The sequence below is a fragment of the Tasmannia lanceolata genome, unplaced genomic scaffold (genome assembly GCF_043159265.1).
Source record: "Tasmannia lanceolata isolate RefF3 unplaced genomic scaffold, GAP_Taslan_0.1 ptg000037l, whole genome shotgun sequence".
Taxonomy (NCBI): domain Eukaryota; kingdom Viridiplantae; phylum Streptophyta; class Magnoliopsida; order Canellales; family Winteraceae; genus Tasmannia; species Tasmannia lanceolata.
Genome location: NW_027518714.1, coordinates 20,640,114 through 20,665,938, shown reverse-complemented (window position 1 = coordinate 20,665,938; position 25,825 = coordinate 20,640,114). Strand labels below are relative to the sequence as shown.

The window sequence follows — 25,825 nt, the reverse complement described above, 5'->3', positions numbered from 1 at the left end:
GAACCCAACCCTAATTTTCAGTTTTCAAGTCTGAAAACCCTAATTTTCAGTTGGGGAAGATGAGGGCATTGTGGTCATTTCCGCCTCGCTGTCTACTCTGTCACTTTAAAAAAACTTCAGGGGCTGTACTTGTCACGTTTTGAAAGTCAGGGTTAGAGTTGAATGTGTCAGAAACTTGAGGGGTCTGTAATTTTTCCTAAACAGAATTTTGACTCCAATAATAAGATTTGGGCTCCCAATCGGATGTTACAATGTCAAATAAACAGGGCTTGAAGCCTTAAAAAAACAAAGATATGGAGAGAGAGAGAGAGAGTGACACAGAGAAAGGTAGAGAGAGATCGAGGGAGAGAGAGAGAGAGAGTTATCGGTGATGGAGGCTCACAGAGATTTGACGCCGCCGGAGTCTCACCGGAGGAGAGATCGACGAGAGGGAGCGTCGGAAGGGAGAGGGAGAGAAAACCCTAGTTTTCTCTTTAAAGCTTTTTTTAAACCCCCCAATAAATAAACCTTTTTTAAGAAAAAAAAAACGCAAAACGTATCGGGTGCGCACCCGGCACGCATCCGACCTCTTTTTTTTGTTTTTTGTAAATACTGTGTATGCACCCGATACGTACCCTGTAAAGACCTGGCCTCACACGGGCCTAGAAAGTTAATAACCTTAATTAAATCTGGACCGTAGATCCATAGACCAAAAATCACAGTGTATTTTCGTTTTTTTATTATAACCAATTTTTGGAGCATCAGATCTTGTCCGTTCGACATGATTTTGGTCCCGGTAGATGGGTATTTATTGATGGATTTTTTTTAGAAAACAGCCCATAAACTTTTGATATCACCGAAAGGTAACTATAAACAAAGATAATTAAGAATAATAAAATGATATGGTCTCACATAAGCCTTAGGTGTGTGTGTGTCACTTGGAAATATGGAATGAGAAAACTTAGAATTTGGTATATCATTGTGTTTCAGATTCGGTAGCAATCCTACTCAGACATAGATGATTTCTTACTCTTTCACATCACAAATAACTAAGGTAGGTGACGGTAACCTAAACTTGTACTCTTGAGCAATGATTGATTTATATGCATGCAATGAAATTCTTAGTAGACATAGAATTGTTCATGATAAGGATGTAGTTAAGATGATTGTTCCTTATTAATATGCATCGTGCTCTCATGTTTTATTCTACTAGTAGCATGCAAATGTTGAAATTTGATGCTATGCCAGTAGCTTGGAAAAGATGAAATGTTATGATTCCTTGTTAAAGGGAAAAGGAAAATGTGCGAAGCAATAAAATTGCTAAAAATATCTTTAAGATATTGGAAAGAAGAAAAAAAAGGATATGGATGATATGCCAGTAAGACTGATAAGAGACAAAGACATTGGGAAAATAATTTGGTGGATTGAGCGGAGGTATGAGTCGTCTAGGAATAATGAAATTCCGAGCCAGCCTTGGGTTTTAGCGCACCCCCTTGGCGGTAAATGCATCATCTTAGACCATGATGTCAGGAGGCGGAGTGGCTATTAAGCACGTCGTAAAAAGTCTCTCATGCCCACTACCTGTAGACGAGGGTATTAGAACGTATTAGGGGCGGGATAACAAGCTAAGGGAGCTTGATTGTCTTGGGTGAGTCGTCTCATGCATTAATAATGATAATAACAAAAATATAAATTTCTCATTTGGAAAACGTTGTTGTGTTGCTAGAATAGTAGTTTTAAATTGATTTATGCCATAGCATGTCCCCTATTACTGTTCATGATTTCTTTAGAAATAAATTATGTTACATGTTCACCTATAGAATTAAGCTGTATTAAATTCAAGAGTTGTTTAATTGTATTTGTTTAGGTACCGAATGAATCTACATAGTTCTTTGAACTAACACCAAAAATTCCCCACAAGTTTTAATACAATGGACAACATCGAGAATAAATAGGGAGCGTAGGAAGAGCGTGCCGAGTCATTGGAGTGTCTAGTCTTTTTCATTTATATATATATATATATATATATATATATATATATATATATATATATAGGGAAAGGTGTGCGTACTCGGTCGAGTAGATAAGCTTATCTACTCGGTCGGGTTAAAAACAATGGGGGCCCACATTTTTGGGGTGATCCAAACCATTCATTTGAAAGGCCCTTACCTAGATAGGGTGTCCACAAAAAATCAGCCTCATAGGATCATCCTAACTCATGCAACAGTGGAGGGCAAAATGGGGAAAAATGGACAAACACAGCTTGTCCACAAATCTGCCTATTTTTCCCTCCACTGTTAGATGGGTTAGGGTGATCCTATGGGGCTGATTTTTTGTGGACACCCTATCTAGTTAAGGGCCTTTCAAATGAATGGTTTGGATCACCCCAAAAATGTGGGCCCCCACTATTTTTAACCCGACCGAGTAGATAAGCTTATCTACTCGACCGAGTACGCACACCTTTCCCATATATATATATATATATATATATATATATATATATATATATATATATATATATATTATTTTATTTTATTTTTATTTTTTTTGAAATTGCAGTTTACTTATGTCAGTTTACTCTTGCTAAACACTCTAAGTTTGATTTAGATTAATAATATTTGAGTTCTTTGTTATTTAGAAAAAAAATTATTCTGCATTTTTCATGAGTTACATTTAGTTTCTGTCTTTGGTGGCATTTCGGGTTTATCCAAAAATCCGGGTCGTTACAGTACCCGTGTGTACCTGTACCCCATACGTACCCGATATGGGTACGAGAGGTCTGAGGGAGCACCCGTGCTTCCTAGATAAGATACTTATTGGATATGACTCGCACTATCATGTTCCAGATGTAAGTTCCCTAAGTTTATTAGGGTGATGTAGCCTGCACGGCTTACGTCTTAGCGAATCATCTTCCTTCTTCTGTTTTGTCTGGACAGACACTGTTTTATATTCTGTACCCATTAGGTGATCCATTTCCCTTGATCCCATGTGTCTTTGGTATTACCTTTTTTGTTCGCAAATTAGCTCCTGGCCTTGACAAAGTGGATCCTCGAGCTGAGAAATGTATCTTTTTTGTGTTACTCTCGTATTAAAAAATGATACAAGTGTTGCAGTCCTAGGCTGAGGAAAACCTTTGTTTCTGCAGATGTCACTTGCTTTGAGGATACTCCCTATTCTTCTGATCCTCCTACAGCTCCTGTTGAGCTTCCTACTCTGCTGCTTCCTCTCCCGTCTAGTCCAGCTGAGGACATTATTCCCATGACGACTACTACAGAGACCACATCAGGGCCACCTATATCTGAACCGAAAATTTATACCTGTGGAGCATGTCAGGTTTTCCCACTGTCAGTCCATCACCTCTGCCCGCTAATCTTCTTCCTCAGTCGGATGATTCTCCATCAGGTGGTTCTCCTATTGCCTCTTGCAGTCGCTCTCACACTACTTTACATCCTATTTCTCAATTTGTTTCATATGAGCATCTTTCACCCTCGTTTCGCTCTTTTGTCTCTAGTGTATCTACTTTTTCTGTGCCTAAGATAGTTTTAGAGGCTCTTGCTCATCCAGGGTGGCGGGCTGCCATGGAGGCTGAGATGGCTGGCCTTCATTCTAATAACAAGTGCCAACTTGTTCCTCTTCCCTCTGGAGCACAACCTGTTGGGTGTCGATGGATATTTACTATTAAGTACCTACCTGATGGGATTGTTGAGCGTCTCAAAGCTCGTCTTGTAGCCAAAGGTTATACTCAAATATTTGGAGTGGACTATCAGGAGACATTCTCACCTGTGGCCAAGATACTTGTCCTGATTCTGATTTCCATTGCTGTGAACCGTGGGTGACCCCTTTATCAGTTGGATGTTAAAAATGCATTTCTTCATGGCGACCTCTCTGAGGAGGTATATATGGAGCAACCTCCGGGGTATGCTGCTCAGGGAGAGATGGGTTTGTCAGTTTGTCGCATTAGGAAAGAAATTTATGGATTGAAGCAGTCTCCGAGGGCATGGTTCGGCCGGTTCAGTGATGCAGTCTTGCGCTTTGGTATGAAGCAGTGTGCTGTTGATCATTCTGTTATGAGCTACCAGTCCACTGCTGGTTCTATATTCTTGGTCATTTATATGGATGATATTGTGATCACTAGAAATTACAAAGGTGGAATAAATAGATTGAAGACTCTCCTCCAAGGAGAATTCTCAACAAAAGACTTGGAGCTTCTCAGATATTTCCTTGGCATTGAGGTAGCACACTCTCGTTGTGGTCTTTCTCTGTCACAGAGGAAGTATACGTTAGATATTCTAGAGGAGACTGGTTCCATAGGGTTAAAACCAGCATCTATACCTATGGATTCGAATGTAAAACTATTTCCAGATCAAGGCGACTTGTTTGATGATCCAGGTCGATACAGGAGATTAGTTGGGAAGCTAATTTATTTGACAGCCACTCGTCCTGATAACTCATTTGCCGTACGAGTGGCCGGTCAGTTTATGAGCTCTCCTCGCACCTCTCATTGGGCAACAGTGATTCAGATTGTCAGATACTTGAAGGGCACACCAGGAAAAGGCTTATGTTTTAGGAAACATGGTCATGAGAGAGTAGAGGGATTTACTGATGCAGATTGGGTAGGGTCTCCAATAGACAGGAGATCCACAACTGGTTATTATACATTTGTTGGAGGTAATATGGTGTCCTGGAGAAGTAAAAAGCATGATATTGTATCTAAATCCAGTGTAGAACAGAATACGTCCCTATGTCATACACGAGTGGATAGTTGCTTTGGTTACGTTCTTTCCTATCAGAAATTGGTTTTCCACCTTCAGGACGAGCACAACTGTATTGTGATAACAGATCTGCAATTCATATCGCTAACAACCCAATCTTCCATGAGCAAACAAAACACATTGAAGTGGATTGCCATTTCATTCGTTTGAGAATTCAGAGAGGATAAATATACACCATGTTCACTCGATCAACAAACCAGCTTGCAGATGTGTTTACTAAACCATTAGGGCCTGCTATGTTAAGGGATGCATGTAACAGGCTAGGAATGTATGATATATACTATTAGAATATGTGGGATCCAACGGTTGGATTGGGTTAAGATCTCACCGTTGGATCATCTTGGAGATAGATTGGGTAAGTTGGCTAAACGAGGAGACTAGATAAATTAGGCGAGTGGATAAGAAGAGGCAAGCAAGAAAGATTAGGAAAGTAGATTTAATTAGGTAGATTTTATTAGGATTCCTTCCCTTCCATAATTATCTTGATTTCCCTTCTATGCTTATCATGTAAGTGCTTTATATAAGCACCCTTTGATTACTGTAATTGCATCTAAGAATTAGTGAAATTTCTGAAGTTTATCATGGTATCAAAGTGGGACGATCCGACCCATCCTTGATCACATCTTTCGCAGTTCCATTTTCCGGCTGACGGCTAACTCTGCCGTCCGCCGGGCCAACATAGCTCTCCAATTTATCCGCTGCAAAAACAGCTCCTGCAAATCTAAATCCCAACTCTTAGAATTCGCTTCCTTTGTGTTTACCTCATTTTCATCTCTACTTTCCCATGTTCCATCCATGGGTTTTCATCCATGCCTTCACTGCACTCGCAGCCATCTCCCCTTAGGTTCATTTGATCGGCCTCATGGAAAGAGAATGAAGTCCTCAATGTTTTGTCCAAATATCAAGCCCTCAATTCCAACATCATGAAGAGAAGATGAGGGATGCCCACGGAACACAGAAGCCTATGGTGTAGACACTAGGGCTGCACAAAAAACCGCCTAAACCGATAAACTGAACCGAACCAGGCCCTTCGGTTCGGTTTGGTTCAGTTTTTATTCCTATCGGTTTGGTCGCGGTTACGAGATTCACAAAACCGATCCTATCGGTTCGGTTTACGGTTCAAAGAATTTTAATCCGAAAAACCGAACAGAACCGGTTCAGATATAGTTTTTGGCTCTTTTTGCCATTCGGCCCATTCGTAATTTCATAGCAAAACCAAACCCATATCTATCCGCTCCTTTGACCTAACCCTAACTCTAACCCTAACCCTAACCCAACAATAACCCAAAAAGGACCCAAACCGTTCTTCTCTTCTCTTTCACCTCTCCTACACCACAACTACAGCAGCAACATAGAACAACCCAAATAGCATCGCTGCAACCTACAAGTGCAAGCCATCTTCTTCCCTATCATCAAACCCATTAACACCTCCAGGTTCGAACACTAACATCTTCGTCTCCTCTAATCAAAAGATTCAAACCCTAACTTCTTCTCCTCTAATCCCAAGCCTAACCCCTTTTCAAAACCTTCATTAAATCCCAGATCCGCTCCGCCACGGAGCCACCCATCCCTGACTCAAAACCCACTTCAAACCCTCCTTCATTGCCCTAACCCACCACCCTGCAACTCTAATCCACCACCACCATCTCGGCATCTCCCCACCGATTTCCACCATCTCCCTTTTTAGTGGTAAGTTTTTTTTTCTCAATCTCAGATTTCAGATCCATGTATTTAATGAATGAGACTACATGTGTGCAAGACTATGAGCAGTTTAGGGCCTCTTTGGATGCTACCAAAGTCATTCCTTATTTGCAAGTGAGATTATTTTACGCTAATTTTATTTGCTAATGGATGAGTAGTGACTTCTTTGTATGGATGAGTAGTTACAAGTCAAAAACGGATAAACCGTGAACCGAACCAAACCGAACCGGTCAAAATCGGTTTGGTTCGGTTCGGTTATAAGCCCCAACGGTTCGGTTACGGTTTGGATTTTGGGATCGGTTCGGTTCAAGAAACACCCTTAAACCGAACCGGACCGAACCATGTGCAGCCCTAGTAGACACTGCTAACTTTTTCTCTATTTTCAATGCACCCCATCTCTTCAATCTATCTCCTAAATTTTGATATTTGCACCCTCCTATTCATGCACCATTTAAATCCGTAAAGTCATTGGCTTTTTTTTATGTGCCGTTAGCTTTTCCGCTATTATTCGTCGCCCATCTCTATACTTCCATTTTTTTCTCTCCTTAATTCCTTGATCCATTTCAGTTGAGGTACCTCTTCGAGGTGCGTGCCTGAAATATGAGCTCTGCTCAGTTGAGGGGCCTCTCTCCTCAAGGTTTGTGCCTGAGAGAGCAATTTGAAATTCCCATGAAGATTGGTATTCTAAAACCAACCCATGTAGTCATGCCCATCGAGGCCCATTCTTGCCCATTCCGGCATCGGTCCATAGTGACCCAATCTTACTCGCGCATCGAGGCTTGAGTCTTGTCTAGCCCATTGAGGTTGTGATCTATTGATCCATTGGTTTTTTTTTTTTTAAACCCTCTTTGCGACACATCAGCAAGCGGCGGTCTTCTTCGGTAACCATCGTTGGTGATCATTGGCAGCAACATCAGTCTTCACCATCAACTTTCGGAAGTGTGCATCAAATTGGTGGATTTTGATTAAATTTGTAATTTGGGAATTCTATTTTCCATATTTGGCAATTTTATTGTAATAAAACGTATATCGATTTTCAATCCATATACGTTTGAGGGGGCATGTTAGAATATGTGGGATCCAACGGTTGGATTGGGTTAAGATCTCACTGTTGGATCATCTTGGAGGTAGATTGGGTAAGTTGGCTAAATGAGGAGACTAGATAAATTAGGCAAGTGGATAAGAAGAGGCAAGCAAGAAAGATTAGGAAAGTAGATTTAATTAGGTAGATTTGATTAGGATTCCTTCCCTTCCATAATTATCTTGATTTCCCTTGTATGCTTATCATGTAAGTGCTTTATATCAGCACCCTTTGATTACTGTAATTGCATCTAAGAATTAGTGAAATTTCTGAAGTTTATCATAAAGCTTCGTCTTGGTCAAGGTAATAAAGGCCATCAATCTCATGGCCCAAGCCAATCCTCATCCCAGTCTTCATGTCCTGAAAAACACAATAGGAAGAAAAAAAAGGAAACAGAACAATTTAGCGACTTTGTTAATTGGCTAACAGATAACAAGTTAACAGGAAAAGAAGGGACATAAAGAATAGAAGACAGTTGAAGACCCATTGAGGTGGAGACTACACCCATCCCGGATACAGGAGATGTAGTTTCATCTGCTAAAGTAACAGTACGAGGACCCATAGAAGGAAATGAAGGAAGAGAGAATTGTATGATTACCAGTCATATGATGTGATACTCCTGAATCAATGAGCCATGATCCAGAAGAAGTATCAGAAAGAAAACATGAGGGGCTACCTTGATGTGCAAACGCGGTAGCTGGCTGCTTCCCTTTTTCCCGGAGACGTAAAGATCATCATATTTTGCACAGGGGATTACCATTGTGTCAGGAGTCATAGATGAAGCAACAGAGGAGGAAGGACTATCAGAAGCTACAGGAGAAGCACTCGCAGGTCTGTAGGGATGGAGCTCAGGATGTAGATCATAGCAATAATCAACAATATGCCCCTCCATACAACAATGAGTACAATAACGGGACAAACGACCACGACCTCCTCCATCACGGCCTCCTCCTGAGTCATGGCTACTGCCACGGCCACGACCACGATCAGTCCCAGCATAAGTCACATGAGCAAACCCATCCACCATAGGGTCACTATGCTGAACTACTCTCATACGTTGAACCTTAGAAAATACATCTGCGAGGGTGGGAATCAAACCAGAACTGACAATCTGTTGTCGGAGTTGGAGATAGTCAGGCCCCAATGAGTCAAGAAATCTAACCACACGTAACTCCTCCTGGCGTTTTTTTAAGTACGACAGGATCCGTAGTAAACGACATCAATAGATCAAGCTCCTGAAAAGTGCTAGATAGTCCATGTAGTGGCTATCAACCGGTTTGTCACCTCTTTGAAGGCTAAACCACTCGGTAAAATGATCACATATACGCGTAAGATTATCCACCCCAAAATACATCGTAGCGGTCTGCTCCCAAATTTCTTTCAACGACTGAAGATACATCAGAGAAGTGGCAATATTGGGTTCCATACAACCCCATAGAAAAAAAAGGATCACAGCATCGTCCTTAAGCCACTGATCATAAGTCAAATCACTAGTAGCCGGTGGTGCGCGCTCTAAAAAACTGATTTTCCGACAGCCAAGTAAGTGTAGACAGCCATCTTCCACGGGGGATAATGAGTCCCATGTAGCTTTATAGAATTCATCTGAAGGGGAGGTTCGACATGGGAATAACTAGACTTGCCACTGTATGAAGAACAAATCTCAACAACCTTGTTGTCGGCAGGTGGCTGAGAAGATTGCTCCACAAATTCCATAATGAAGGCACAAAACAACACGAAGAACACCACCATGAATATTCCAACACCCACAACACCACAAAAAGTACCCACCAACCACAATAGAAAAAAAAGTCACTAAAATCTCCAACACATCAACTAACGATAAAATAATCACCAACAACCAACCACGACACCACCACCACCGATATCATCCAATCAAATGACAAATCCACACTAGTAAGTAATCACCATCAAATCACAAACAGATCACCCACGACAACACCCACATATGCTATCTCACACAGCAACAACCGATTCCGGGATAGAAAGAGGCGACAACATCACAAACATACATCACCAATATGAGAGAATCAACAAACAGTATCCCAAAACGAACCACGAGATGATAAAGAGCGAAGAATACCTATTTAGATCATGAATTCGAAGGGTTGGAAGTGGATTAAAAATGAGTTTAGGGGCTGATTTGTATAAAGTAGCGGGCTACGGTTAGGGTTAGGGTTTGAGGGTGAGAAGATCAAAGAATAAAGTTTTGAAAGGTTCGGCTAAGGTTTAGAGGGTATGGTTAGGGTTTTGTAGGGTTCGACTAGAGTTTTGATTATTCAGAATCAAATGAATATGGTTTTTTTTTTGGGTTATTCGCTCAATATTTTTAGGGGTCTTGGAGAATTTGATATGGTCACTTCTAGTGGTAGTGGTTATGGGTACAGTTAGGGATTTCTGATGGCTGGGTTATGGTTACTTCTAGTGGTAGTGGCTATGGGTCTGGGGATTTGGGTTTGTGGATTTGGATGCCTAGGGTTAGGGTTAGTTATCGTATCTTCGTGTACACAGAGAAAAAGAAAAAATATTCTTGGTTCTTCAACCTGAAGCTCTGATACCATGTTAATCTACATGGTGGAGGAGAGAGAGAGATGAGCGAGAGAATGAGAGAGAAACAACGAGACAGAGAAGGAGAGAAAGATAGGCGTGAGAGGGAGAGTTCGAAATTAATTTCACTCCCCTCTCACGTTATATATATATATATATATATATATATATATATATATATAGAGAGAGAGAGAGAGAGAGAGAGAGAGAGAGGAAAAGGATTGTGAGCTTGAGCGTTCCAATCAAATGGTGCGCTTGAGCTCTCAAACCCATGTGGCCCACATTGTTAGGATGATCCAAAGCATTCATTTGAAAGGCCCTTACATAGATAGGGTGTGTACAAAAAATCAGCTCCATAGGATCATCCTAACCCATCCATTTGTGGAGGTCAAAATGGACAGACCACAAATCTGCCCATTTTTGCCCTCCACTTTTGGAGGGGTTAGGATGATTCAATGGAGCTGATTTTTGGTACACACCCTATCTATGATAGGGCCTTGCAAATGAATGGTTTGGATCCTCACAGAAATTGTGGGACCCATGTGATTGGTGCACTCAAGCGCACCATTTGATGTTAGAGTTCAAGCGCACGAACACATTCCTCATATATATATATATATATATATATAATGAAATGACTAAATTGCCCTTATGTCATCTAACAGTCCTTCTTTAAGCAGTCTATCCTTAAAGATATTTAGTTTTTTCCCTTTGAGATCCCACCACCTAGTCCTCGGATGTCTAACATCTCTATGTTTTCTTTTCTAACGTTAAATGCATATATCCAATACCACCAGCCTATGTTGTGTGACTAAACACTCCCGAGTATGACTTCACAATTTTTACACGCAGCTTTGTCCTCTCTCCTAGTGAGAATAAAATATATCTGGCTACAGTTGGTGCCACTGCCACTGCTAAAGGTTATCAAGTGTGAATCTCTTTCTCTTAAAAAAAGTATTTGTTAACTTCAAATCATATGCCACTGCAAACTCCAAAATCTCTTCTCTTGTCTCATTCCTATTGCCAAAACCCAGTCCTCGATGAACCCTCTCAAAACTTCCATTAGTTCTTCCCACATGCCCGTTTAAATCTCCTCTTATAAATAACTTCTCTTCATGTGGTATTCCTTGGACTACTTTATCCATATCCTCCCAAAATTGCCGCTTGACAGAGTCTATTTGAGGGGCATACGCACTAAGAAAATTAATCGTCCCTTCACCTAATATTAATTTAATTAGAATAATTCTATCACCCTTCCTTTTTACATCTACAATCTCATTTCTTAGGCTCTTATCTGTTGTAATCCCTACACCATTTTTATTCCTCTCCTTACCTGTATACTATAACTTGAAACCCGTATTTTCTATTTCCCTAGATTTTTCTCCTACCCATTTAGTCTCCTGAAGCCAAGCTATATTAACTCTCCTTCTACTTAGCGTATCAACTAATTCCTTCAGCTTACCTGTTAGCGAACTTATGTTCCAACTGGCTAAACGAATCCTACTTCTTGGACTAGCTTCCTCGCCCCTTGCACCCTTTCGTAGAGTGCGAGGACCCTTGTTCATTTTTCACCACACATGGGCGCCGATGTGGCACGTCACTAAGGGAGCGACGGCCCAGGACCAGCCTCCTCACCCCCCGCACCCGCCCATGAAGGTGCAAGGACCCTTGCTCATTTAACATTATATCCGGGCACCGATGCAGCGCGTCGTTAAGAGGGTTACGCCCCAACGAATTTTCTATAGGATTCATCTTCATAGAAGAGTGGCTAAGTTTACGGCCAGCTACCAACCTAACGCCAACCCTCCTTTATCTTGGCTTGGGACAGGCTGTGAGAAATACATGCGGAGTTAAATGAAGAGCAAATATTCCAAAAAACCCACCCCAATAAAATTTTGATGACTGTACAACTGATCTCAGGCTTGCATCTGACACTTAATTTATGTTTGCGTCAACTATAATTATAATGATTGTTATTCTCAATTTCTCACATTAAAAGAACCTAAGTCTGTTGCACTAGTCCAAGACTCATTATACTTTCGTAACATCGCTTTTTCTCTATTTCTGTGTTAGAATGGTTGCATGGATACTTATCGACTTTGTTTTAGATCCAAAACAAATATTTTCCATTTCTTTCATGATTTTCTCATCTAAAAGACTAATAATAAATTACAGAATGACTGAAATCTTGCGTAGTCTGGCTTAATGTTCTTGTACTGGTTTGTTTTTGCATATAGTTGTATAAGTATATGCATAACTGTTGTTGCCTATACATTTGTCTCGGGGTGGCACTAGGAGTTGGTCTTTCCATGCGAAACCCCAATTTGTTTGCTCCGTTGGAGCTGGCCCAGCCCCTCAACTATTCCCAGGCTTACAGCTCAAGTGCTTGATTCTGTACTATGGTGGAAGAATGCTCTCTCTCTTTGCAATTATGTTTTAACACTACTGAAAGTAAACCTTCCATATGTGATTAACTAATTTTATATTCTTGTTAATACCAATTTTTAGGTGTCTGGCAGTTGTTGTTGTTAGAGTATATGCCGTGAAAAGCCAGCAGAATGACATTTTGTAATCAATAAAGGTTTATTTCATGACATGAATGCGTAATTATATTAATGAATATGTGTAATGTGCTTATTTTGTAACACATATTCGTCCTTAGGTGGACTTGATAAAAGGTTTATTGGAATGTTTTATGAAACAGTGAAATGTTTTTAAAGGATTTTACAAATGCATTTGGAGGCCGGACACCGCTTGACCAAAATGGTATACCCAGAGTGGGCCAAAGGGGTAAGAAGTGTCCACCCCTCGTATGACTCAACTCAATAGATGTAGTCAAGAAGAAAGGACTTGCACATACAAGATGTGATTAGAGGTAAGATGATCTGGCCGTCATCTTCAGGGTTACGGCTCGATGTAGGCTATTGACCTAATGCGAGTGTAGTTTAACTACAGAGTGAGATCGCAGTGGGACCCACCATAGGGTTCTGTAGGATCGATCGTCGGATCCCTGCGACGATCCCACTCATAACTTGAATGACCCGGTAACATCCAAATCGATCAGGGTTCCGCATTTTATGTAATTGCACGGACGGATATGATCCGTTAGATTAATGTGAATACTTTTATATATATATATATATAGAGGAAACTGTTGGTGAGCTTAAGCTCACCAAACTTATGGTGAGCTTAAGTGCCCAATCACATGGGTCCCACATTTTCTGTGGTGATCCAAACCATTCATTTGCAAGGCCCTATCATAGATAGGATGTGTACCAAAAATCAGCTCCATAGGATCATCCTAACCCCTCCATTTGTGGAGGACAAAAATGGACAGACATTATTTGTCCACAAATCTGCCCATTTTTGTCCTCCACAAATGGAGGGGTTAGGATGATCCTATGGAGCTGATTTTTGGTACACACCCTATCTATGATAAGGCCTTGCAAATGAATGGTTTGGATCACCACAGAAAATGTGGGACCCATGTGATTGGGGCGCTTAAGATCACCAACACTTTCCTCATATATATATATATATATATATATATATATATATAGATAGGAAATGCTCAGGGCCTAAGACCAAACTGGCCCATCCATGGTTTGGAGGCCTAAAGTCGGCCCCTCTCAGGTTGAGGTACATGATCTCTTGGCCCTTATATTCCAACTAGCCTAGTGGAGGAAAGAAAGAAGAGTCTTAGGAGTTATCTCATTAGGAGTTTAAAATCTGGATCTTCGCTGTTGGAAGATGTATGGGAGTGGGCTAAAAGATGTTGGGGCCTTTCCAAACTGCAAAGGCCTTAATCAACTCAGTGGATATTTGGTTTTCCTTTGAGTTAGAATCCCAGGCGACTGCTATTCTCAGGCGTGGAGGTGATGCTCTGGGGGGATACCTCTCCTCCCTTCAGCCTTGGTTCCTGGCTTATAACACGGGTGCTAGAACCATTAGGTTGGGGCCTTTCCAAACTGCAAAGGCCTTAATCAACTCAGTGGATATTTGGTTCCTGGCTAAAAGATGTTGGGGCCTTTCCAAACTGCAAAGGCCTTAATCAACTCAGTGGATATTTGGTTTTCCTTTGAGTTAGAATCCCAGGCGACTGCTATTCTCAGGCGTGGAGGTGATGCTCTGGGGGGATACATCTCCTCCCTTCAGCCTTGGTTCCTGGCTTATAACACGGGTGCTAGAACCATTAGGATTAGATTCTATAATATCCCTCTTCATGCCTGGTCTATGTCAACTGTGGAGATCCTCGGACAGCACCTGGGCCAGGTGGTCCAGACTCAGCTCTTTGGTAACCACGATCACTAGACTCAGCTCTTTCGTAACCACGAGCACTGTATGACCTTTGCCTCGGCTTTGGTCATAACTCCCCTTTGGAAATCTATCCCCTCATCTATTAATCTAAGAGTAGATTCCAGTATTTATTCTGTAGGAGTCAAGTGATCTCTAAGGATAGTATCAACAGTCTGGCGATGTCGGTAATGGGGGAATGAAGTAAAGATAATTTGGCTGCTTCTGAGGGCCCCGATTTGCAAGTTCCCAACATTCAGTCGTCGGCGATGGTTGACCCACCGGAAAAGGTGACAGTTGCTAATCCCGAGGGTTGTGATAATGGCAGGGAGCCGTTGGTGGGCCCCTGTTTGAATTTTGAATTATCCACTTCCTCGCCTGGCCTAGCAGCCAACAACTCGCCTAGAATTTCAGGGAGCAGAGTTGAGGCTGTGATAAGGAGGTGGAGTAAGGCTGGAGGCGGGTTGGTCCGAAATCTTTAATTGTTGCAGCAAGAGTTGAGAAAGAAAGGCTCTTGGTAAAGATATCGCTAATAGCTGTATTCTGAATTAAGAAAAGAAAAAAAAGGCTATAAAATAAAAACCAGATTTAATAACGAAAACAAAAGTTCTAAGGATAAACGTCTACGTATAGGGAAAGGTAATATACGTCGTAGAAGTACTAATCCGAAAGTACAGGTGCTAGCTACCGGAGGTGGTCTGTCTGTTTGTACAAGAAAACTTAAAGGTATTTTTAGGAAAGAGGATCACAGGAAGAGGAGACTTGTTGCTGATTCTCCAAAGCTCCTTCGAAATTTTGACAACTTCACTGAGACAGCTATGCCAGGGAAGGAAGCGAACCAGAGTGGCAATATTTCGATCGCTCAGGACTTTCCGTATGAGGATGGAGATCTTGAACTCCTGAAAGATGTTCGCTACAACGAAAAACTAGCAAGGAAGGAATCATCCACCCCATGTGAGGTTTCACTTAGCATGTTAAAGAAGTGATGGGCACATCTAAGGAAAGAATCTACCAGCAATCCCGGCATCGACTTTAACCCCTCAGAGACGACAAGTGATATGGAATTGCATTTGCCTCCCCTAGATCTCCCCATGCTCAGTAAAGTTTTAGAAAAGGAAATGCGCACTCGTCGGCGCCTCTTGGAGGAGGAAAAAAGGACCGTAATTAGGGACCTGGAGAATAGTCGGGATACCCCGATTATTGAGGTCGTTGGTCCCTTGGACATGCTGGTACAGGAAATAGATCAACGAGCCGGGGAGCACCCAGGGCCTAGTGGGGATTCTAAAGGTAAGGCCAAGCGGGTTGCTGATAGTTTAGAAGAGTCAGGAAGTGGTGGATCGTTCTCGGAAGAATTCGATGACTTGTTAACCATGTGAGACGTTTTTTGGATTGAATACGATGAAGATCTGGGGGCAACCAAAGATATGTTTCTGGCAACGATAGCAAGAGACAAGGAAGAGAAAGAGGTAAGAGCAAAAGAGGCTAAAAAGAAGGTTGGGGAGGGGGCTTAAGCATTAAATTCCTCTTCCAATTCAGTCCTTTCATAATCTTCTAGAGTGAATTCAGGATTAAAGGGAGGAAGATTGTTGTATTGATTGATTTGTAGTTAAAGGAGTCCTTTTGAAACTCTCGGAAGAGGCTGTAGGAAGAATGCTAGTGTGGAAGGTCCATGATAAGCTTGAGAGAGTCTTTGGCTCCCCTCTTCAGGAGTTGTTCTGCTCTGATTAAGTTCTTCTCGTTGAGTTTTCCTGAGGAAGTACGTGACTGGATGAAACGATGAAGATCTTCACTAAAGCTTCAATTTCTTAGGTCTGGTTATCTTCGGCACTAATCTGATCCTAGAAGCAGTGGAGTAGCTGTATTGAAGCTAATTCCCTTTAGCTTGAGAGACTCCAGTCTTTCGCTTTGGGTGATATCCTTCTTTTGTACCTGTACTTGTCTTCAGGAGTTTTGGAGAGAAGAAGAATTCATTTTGGTTGATTGGGAAGGACGTTAGGAAATGGTTTTCGGTTGGGGTAGCCGTGGGGTCTGTAGTTTTGTAATGTTGATGGGAGTTGGCAAGATGGATGAGTTATCCTTTATCTCGATGTAATTATGAGTAGTTTTTACTTGTTTCTCTTGATTAGGGCTGGCAACGGGGCGGGTCGGGGCCGGATGTTGGGGTCCCCTACCCCTTCCCCTTTGTGGGGAATTTCCCCCCTCCCCTTCGCCTCCCCTCTGCGGAGATGGTGGGGAATCCCCCTCCCCTCCCCGCGGGGAATATCTAATCCCCATGCCCTCCCCTTCCCCTCCCCGCATCCTTCGGGGACAAAATCCCCTCCCCGCTCTGCCCCGCCCCAACATCACCCCCTCTTTAGTCATTGATACACTAATGCTGGGTGTCCCTAATCAACTTGATGCAATTTCAATATATAAAAATGTTATAAACTAACATACTTATAGACAAAGGAGATATATTTCTTACTCTTCATAAGATAGCAAACCATCCCATAAGTTGGTCTATAACATACTTATAGACCATTGGTCCAAGACCACGGCGCTTTGATGATCCCAACCATCCCATAAGTTTTTAGATCAAGTGGTATCATAGCCACTTCGAGTACCCAACATCCAAACCCCATTTTGGATCATTAATTTTGGGAAATGTTATGAGCACTGTTGTATTCTGATGATCGCACTCCTGACTTTATTAAAAGTAAGGTATGGCCCGCACCATAGGATGATCCAAACCGTCCATTAGATGGTGCACACCCTAAATAGGTTGCGCCCAAAAAATCATTTCCTTAGGTTGATCCTAACCCTCCGATCTGTAGAGGTACTGAATGATCCTATTCCTCTATAGATCGGAGGGTTAGGATCAACCTATGGAAATGATTTTTGGGGCACAACCTATTTAGGGTGTGCCCCATCTAATGAATGGTTTGGATCAGCGTATGGTACGGGCCATACCATACTTTTAATAATAAAATGCAATTTATTTTGGCTACCGATGTTGGCACTACGATTTTTTGATAATTGCATACACTCAGCTTGTCTTTATTATTTCAACATCTGTCAAAAGGTTATTATAGTTCCCATAATGCTCTCAGAAGCTAATTAAAAGGAAAAGACAAGCTAAGTTTATGTTTGGGGGAATCTTGTAGCCGATCCATAGAGTTTCTAGTAGTTTTCCTATAAAAAAAACACTTAAAAATATACAAAAAAATGGCATTGATTAACGGGGCGGGGCGGGGCGGGGACAACTCCATCCCCTTCCCCTTCCCCTCCCCGCACCGGGGAATTTTTAAAATCCCCTTCCCCTCTCAAATCGGGGAATCCCCGCCCCAAACGGGGCGGGGCGGGGCGGATCCCTGCTTTTTCGGGTGAAATTGCCAGCCCTACTCTTGATGGCTCAGGAGTATGCTCTTGGCCATGATACTTTGTTAATGCAAGCCGGGACCCCTGGTCCCCAATGTAATTTCCATGGTATAAATATACTTTATCATCTTTCAAAAAAAATATGTAAATGTCTTTGGTAAGTAAGTAACAAGAGACATTAAGAGAATTTTTCGAGGACAAATTGGAGCCATATAACTCCCACTGGATGCGAGTTATTAATTAATTAAGTGGATAATTAATTATTCATTTATTATACATTATTATGTATTATTAATGTGATTAATAATTAGTATAATAATGTCAGATCCAAATGAGGATAGTTATTCCCAAATCGGTTTTGCAAGAGGTGCGAAATTGGAATGGAATAGGAAATTGGAATTGTACTACACATTTGGATAGGATTGGTGGGGCGCACCACACCCATAACAGCTGGAAGGGCTGGGAAAACGTTTCCCATTAATTCAAGGAGTTTGTGTTGCACTACAACTCCTCTTTGGATAGGAATTGCTCAAATGAACTTTCCAGACTTTGAGCAATTCATTTCCAACACGAACACTTATTGGATAAGGCCTTAATGGGCTGGAGAGTGACTCAAAAATACATTTCCCAATCAGTGTTGGGCTTCCCCACATGGCCTTGGACGTTTGGGAGAGTCCCATTCATTCGAGGAATCTCAATGCAAGTTGGTCTTTGTATTGGATAGGAATTGGGGGAGATAAACAAGGAGAAGATAAACCAAAACTCTTTGCTATTAAAAGAGGGGAAGGGCTGGATGAATTCTAGTGAATGTCACTTTGGAAATTCGTCAGCTTCTTCTCCCCCTTTGGAAAATACGTTTTCACATCCCCTCTCTCTGTCTCTCTCTCTGTCTCTGTCTGTCTCTCTCTCTTCCAATTATTCAACGTGACACCTCATAGTGCAAAAGAGAAAGGCTTCTAATTTAATTCTCTGATCTCTACAACATGGGTACTGATTAGATCAGACCTTGTTCAAGTGAATAAGAGTTATTCACATTCACAATCAACGGTGCAAAGAAAGGAATCCATCGGTTCAACTTGCGGGATTCGCGGCGTTCAAAACGGTCGCAACCGTTCGAGGATTAGATCAAGCAGTGAGGTTTCTTGATTTCTTTTTCAAAGACGTATTTATTGATGTTTAATTAGCAATAATAACTAATCTAGACTCTATGATCTTGGGCAAAAGCAAGATCGAAAAGAAAATTTAAAGTTCCATGCGTTTTTGTTTCTGCTGCGCGTAGCGATCTTGCCGGAAAGGGATAACCTTCCTTCAATTGTATGTCTTAATATTTAATCTCGTTATGAAAAGTGAATCTAGAATTCTTAAAAACCTATAAACATTGGGAAGCATATTAATGTAGAAACAGATCCAAAAAAAAGCCTACTAAGTGAACTATAGTATAGCAGATTTAGTTAATGAGTAGCAGCTTCCATAGTGGAAAACAGCTCAGTGAATTGTTAACTGCACCACACACCCATCCACACCTGTACTGGGTGCACTAGTGAACAGGTTAATTGTGTCTAATCAAGAGAATTTCTTATTCATTCGGATCTCTATGAAGTCTAAGAACCACTATTGGAATCTTGCACAAATAGGCCAGATTGATGCAAGGAGCAATAAAAAAAAAAGCGGTATCAACATAAAGTTATTATATTTCACTTAGACAATTTTCTCCTCAAATGTTTTCCCACCAACAAAACTTAAGTCCCAATAAATAAATAAAAACAATGGGAAACTGATATATTGTTTCCGACACCAATGTCTGCTCCAACGGTGGTTTTTTCTTTCCCTATTATCGGTAATGTCAAAAAATCCCAAGGTGTAAGGTCACTATGTGTGATTTTCTTTATTATGATACAAAAAATTGAATTCATGCATTGCAATATAGAAAGGACAATGTCCAATCATAGAAATAAAGTCTATTGATAAATCAGGGAAAGATAATTGATATCCAGACTCCCTTAAAGTAATAATGGCACTCCTAGTTTATTTTGCACTTCACTAGTTAGCTGTTTAGGCTGTTACAATTGCCAAAAAACTATCGACAGTCAGTAAGATTTTTTTTTAATTAACCGTGTTGTTATCAAAATAGTGAAATGGTATGAGTTCTTGGTTTTGTGCTTTGAAATCTCAAGCGCTATGGCCAAGAACACTTGAATTGGTTTCATCCAAGTAGTTTAGAGTCCTATCACAGGACTATTTGTATCTATTGTTCTATTGTCTAGTGCAAATTTCATTTTCACTGTTTCTGGCAGCCTATTTACCATTTTTCTTATGCTTTCCCAGGTGGGATCTAAACGAAAGCGAGCTTGCAGTGCCAATGACATGGCTAGTGGTGCTGTCCGGGCTCATCAGTTCCTGCAGGACTTCTCAGCCTTGCCCCTGGACCAGATGGACTTGAATGAGGCGCTGCAGCAAGTGGGCAAATTGAGGTGTGATTTGGAGAGAGATGCAGTAGGCTGTCCATGGCTCCAGCAGTTCCTCTAAGCACTAATCTTCTATTTTTTGATGATTGGGAAGGTCAGCACTGAAATACCTTCCAGATGTATAGATAAAAGACTATTAAAGTAAGGCCTCTATGCCAAGATTTTCCCTTTTGCTTCTTCCTTAGAAGGCTTAAATTATCGTATTTGTCGCAATTTTGGGTTACAGATGGCTATTATCCTCTTTTTTTTGTTTTTTTTGCATGTTTCGTTCATCAAGCTTTTGTGGATGCTGATGAAACCAGGGGATTCAATCTAATCAAGATTGTTTCAAGCTTCGGAAACCAAGAGCCTTACTAAAATAGTTTGCTAGGAAGGCACTGCCATTCCAACCTTACACTTTTACCAGTGTGGCCTATTAGAAGAATGTTCGGGTTATTGAAATTTGAAAAGGTATTCCATATTTACCTTTTACGTTTGGTATTGTACCTAATAACAGCTCTCTAATTTTATGCCTAAAGTATCAACAGGAAGTGCTAAAAATTTACAATCAAGAGTCTAAGTACAGTGGAGGATGTCTTTAATTGCAATATATGAAGTCCTTATATTTGCCATGGTAGTCTTTGGATTAGGATTTTTTTTTTCTGAAGGGAGAGATGAAAATATTACCACTGTCAATTTATGGCAATGTCTGTTTATTTGTGGTCTCCAGGACGAATCCATATGAACTACTTTCCATCTAGTTAAGGGTATATTTTTGAAGTGTAAAAATAAATCGTAGGCTCCTTAAAAAAAATCATTGCAAAGCACAAGATGTTCTATTTCCACAGTAATGTGTTTACTTGTAAGGTTCGAGAGGGGGCTTAGGCTGTGATGTGAGCAGAGTAATATATTTTCCTATTATCTTTGAAGTCTCTCTAAATGTATTTGTTTGGTTTGACCTTAGGCCCAGGTTGGATTGCAGAAATTTTGTGGAAAAGTTCGAAAAGGAAAAATGTCTGAATTTTCCTACTTTATTAGGCATGAAAAAAGATAACAAGAACAAACCATGTTCAATTGTTATTTAGAGGGCCTTCAATTTATGACGATATCCCTCTAAATTAGCCATTATCATATAAATTTCCTATAAATCATGTAAAGAAAAAAAATTCAAGAAAATATTTTCCACCGGAAATGTTCTTTCTTGCCGTCCAGGGCAATGATAAATTCGCACCCCTTGCTGTACGCGAACGCACCCCTGATACCATGATTCGACGTGAACAGTGCTCAACTTTAATGCTTTTTGATATCAAATCACATTGTAAGGGGAGTGTATGTGTACTCCGGGGTGCGAATTTGCCCGTCCCTATGTACCATCCAACCCGCATCTACCGGTTGTGAAGTCACAACCGGTACAACCGTTAATCTCTCTCTCTCTTATCGGTACAACTATCTCTCTCTCCCCGCCCCCCTCCTCTCAAACACGAACCTATGATGGGCCTAACAAGTGAATTGTTTAGATCTTTGAACCAATTTGGCCCCACCTATACTTATTCTCACAAATAGTACTCTACTCTTTTTTAGGACAAACACTTGGTGGGGCCAAACAATGAATGGTCTAGATCTTTGAAGAAGGTGAACATCATAAAAAGTGTATTTTTAAAAAAAAATTACTTGGGCCCACCTGATTCGAAGATCCAATCCATTCATTTGTTGGGTTCCAACATGAATAGGTCTTGCCCATAAAATAAACTCCATAGGATGATCCAAACCCTCTAATCAGCCTCTAGAGATTGGAGATAATTATTGGAAAAAGGCTTATTTACAGTGGGACCATCAAAAGAACGGTTTGGATATTGGAATAAGCTTCGCAATGAATTTCCTAATAAATGTTATATGGTCCATGTATAGAGGTGCACTTATTTTTAAAACAATAAACCTCGTCCACCTAATTCAAAGATCTAAACCATTCAGTAGGTAGACCCAACGTAAAATTGTCGTACGACAAAAATCATCTCCATTGGATGATCCTAACCCATTGGTGCTGCATTGGAAACCTCATCATGTATACAACTAGCATCTATCTTGCCTGCATGCATAAGATGTTAAGTGACTTATCTCAATCACTTGGGTAGTGGACCCTAAGCAAGATAGAATGGGTACGACAATGAGATTGCGTACTGAACATGATCACATTAGAATAGCTTGTAGAAAAGAAACAGTTGAGCTATTCTACCAGACAGGACCCTTTACATGTCCTTTGACCTGAGAGGTCAAATTGGTCTGTTGGCGAGTCTCTCATTTTTGTCTATATAACTGTGATTCTCTTGAAGTCACCAGAGGGTAGTACTGGAGTGTTGGACAAACCTTCGAGGTCAATAGTGACACCCGACATAGAATTCTCAACTTATTTAATAGGATAACATCTACGGTTTTGGTCAGAGCAGTAGGCCTAGAAAATACCTAGCCAGGTGGTTTTGATAAAGTGTTTATCAAAAGGATTTCACAAAATAAGTTTAGAAATGGTTTTAGCAAATGCATTTGCGGGCTGACACTGCTTGACTAAAAGTATACCATGAGTGAGCCCAGTGGGTAGTTGATGTCCACCCCCGGTAGGACGCAACTCGGTAGATGTGGACTTGGAGAAATGACTTGCACATTTGATGTAATTAGGGGTATGATGATTTGACGGTTATATTCAGGGTTATGTCTCGATGGAGGCCACTGACTCCATGCGATTGTAGCATTAGCTACAAAGCAATAATTGCAGTGTGGCCCACTTGTGGGTTCTGTAGGATCTACCGTTAAATTCCTGCTACGATCCCACTCACTACTCGATTGACCTATTTTAATCTATTAGATAGAGGTCCCGCATTTATTTGGTTGCTCACATGAACTAGTTTCGTGGCATTGGATGCATTGAAATGATATATACAATCTATATAGTGTATATGCACTATAGGATACATTGGGAATACCAAAATGGTTAAGTATTAACCATAAGGGTATTTTGGGAATATCATAAATTATATTGGGGCTTTAATCCAATTGGATAGGATTGGATTGCATTAATTTAATTGGGAATTAAATATGAGATGTAATGGGAATTTGAATTGGATAAGTGGACCCACATGGGACGAATTTGGGTGGGACCCATGGCCACACGCCCCATGTGGTGTGCCATTGTCAATTTAGTATTCAAATAATATTTAGAATATTATTGGTTGATTTGTTTTTCCAAATTAAAGTAACACATGTGATGAAATTGGAGAGAGAGAGAGAGAGAGAGAGAGAGAGAGAGAGAGAAAGAAAGATAGAACAAACAAAATTGGAAACTTGGGAACCACATGGGGCAGCCAAGGGTTGCTTGGGCAGCAAGCAAAGCTCTCTTGGACGTGCCACATGGGTTTCCAATTATGGGGTTAGCTTGCTTTGCCAATTGGAGCTTCCAATTGTGGCAAGTTTTCATTATTTTTAGGATTTTTCTAGAAACTTTGGATTGTGCATATGGAAATTGAAAACTCTATAAATGCAAGACATATTGCTGGAGTTTTCGTGAGCTCTTCCATAATTTCATGTGCTGGAAATTGGTAGAGACACCCAAAGTCTTTTTCTTCTTCTTCTTCAATTCCATCAACTAGTTTTGTCTTTTCTAGGTCAAAGACAAACAGCCAACCAAGCTCCATTGATCCAAATACATATTCCCACATTATAATTTGATTTAGATCAGATTATAAAGTGAACAAAGAGTTGTACACAAGATCATTTGCGCAACAAAAGGAATCCATTGATTCAACTTGTGGTTTCAAGTCGATTAGATCGCCGGCGAATTTTTAAGGAATAGATTAAGCGGACGAGTTCTTTTCTATATCATGGTACTTATATTTGAGTTTATTAAATCACAATAAAATCAATTAGTCCTTAGGAATCTTGGGTTAGAGCAAAATTTTTGTTCTACACAGTTTATTCTTCCGCTACATGTCACAATTTTGCTCTGGACTTTTCAACCTTTCTAACAAGTGGTATCAGAGCAAACTAGGAAATAAATTGGGAGGCTAACGAACCAAATATAGATCATGCGGTGATCAACTGTGAGCCCTGACGTTTATCCCGGCTACCCAAGGTTCCTAGTCTTTTTGTGTTTTAATAGACATATGACTGTTTGTCGAAAAACAATAAAACTGAATCGCATGGTGGATTTCTGGACTGATCTCTTTACATGGTTGGAAAGTAGACTTGAATACAAATCTAACGCATCATGAATCAAAGAAATCTGACAAGTGGTTTAGGAGATATGATTTTTCAAAGTTTGGTACAAGTTATTGGAATTCAGAATATCAATTCTGAAAATTGATTTGTGTTTTTGTTTCTCCACCCCAAACGATTTGTAAAGCTTATAACCCAGGCATAGACTTTTCAAATAATGTCTTGTGGTGTATGTAGCATGATCAAATCCTTGAGAAAGTGTGGTACCCTGATCCCGCGAGAGGGGTGTGGGGCGCGAGCCGCCGCTCTCTCTCTCTTGGTCTCTCGTATCCACGCGATTGGCGTGTGCATTTTATTATTGATTTGAATTAATCTTTCCTGTGAACTTGGGATCACTAAGGCAATCCGAATTCCACACGAAAGAGACTGACAGAGTCGCCACCTAGATGTGGGATCTAGGACCCGTAATTAACCAGAAATCTAGACTCGCTACCTGGTTACGAGAATGGAAGGTATGGGGAGTTATCCACCACATGCACCATTCTTGCCCGATAATCGGTCTTCGATTCCAAAAGCTAACTCTTTTAAATTTATTTTAAATGGCTCATTCAACTCTATGTTAATGTGCGAACTAAGTGACATGCATCCTATGATCTAATTTCAATGTGAATCCTAAATGTGTATCTTGATTTATTAATTTGTCTGGATTCAATCTAAGTGAAAGTTCTCCTAAAATTCTAATTTCATGGAAAGTCCTAAGTGATTTGATTAAGCATTTACAAGAAAATTAATATACAAAACACCACAATTTGTTTGTGGTGCCGACTCGCGGGTGGTATGCCATCAGACATCCAAGCTGCCTACGTACCCAAGCCTCACTGGGATCAGAGTCGACGTAGTTCGGTGCACCTAAGCTAAGTTACATATGCCTAACTCAACTAAGACACCGACCTAGACGGGATTGACTGTTTCAACAGTTTTAGGAGAAGTTATTTAATTCAAGTTGAAGATTTTATTATCTTAGGATTTCATCTAAGATGCTATATGATTCTCATCTAAATGCAAATGGTCCCTTAGACTAATGCAGGTTTGCCTTACATCCTAGTTTACTAGGCTTGTCCTAGGGAAAGATTGGGTGACTAGTGTAACTAGACCTATGGCACGGTTGCTATACATAGCAAGCGTCCGTGATGAGGCCGGACTCCTAACTCTAGGACTCCCTAAAACTTAGGACACGACACGACACCGGTGTTCCTAAATTGGGCTCTAAGGGTCCTTACGATGGAAACCGTGATCCAACGGTTCTGAAAGACACAAGACAAATCGATTTAAATTCTCGAGGTTAGTGAAAAAAGGGATGGAAGAGATGATGAAATAGTGTGAGGGAATGAGAAAGATAGAGAAAGGTGCGACTGAACTTGGGAGTGCCA

At 40.8% G+C, this 25,825-nt stretch overlaps 1 protein-coding gene across 1 annotated transcript in view; it reads left to right on the top strand.

Moving 5' to 3' along the window:
• The window catches only part of LOC143862196 (DNA mismatch repair protein MSH2-like), a 43,468-nt gene extending 22,649 nt beyond the window's left edge, over positions 1 to 20,819 (top strand). Inside the window, exons 4-5 of the mRNA XM_077373207.1 lie at positions 20,074 to 20,354; positions 20,491 to 20,819. Coding sequence (XP_077229322.1) covers positions 20,074 to 20,274 — 201 coding nt within the window. The 3' untranslated portion in view covers positions 20,275 to 20,354; positions 20,491 to 20,819. The remainder of the gene's footprint in view (positions 1 to 20,073; positions 20,355 to 20,490) is intronic.
• The last annotated feature ends 5,006 nt before the right edge of the window (positions 20,820 to 25,825 follow it).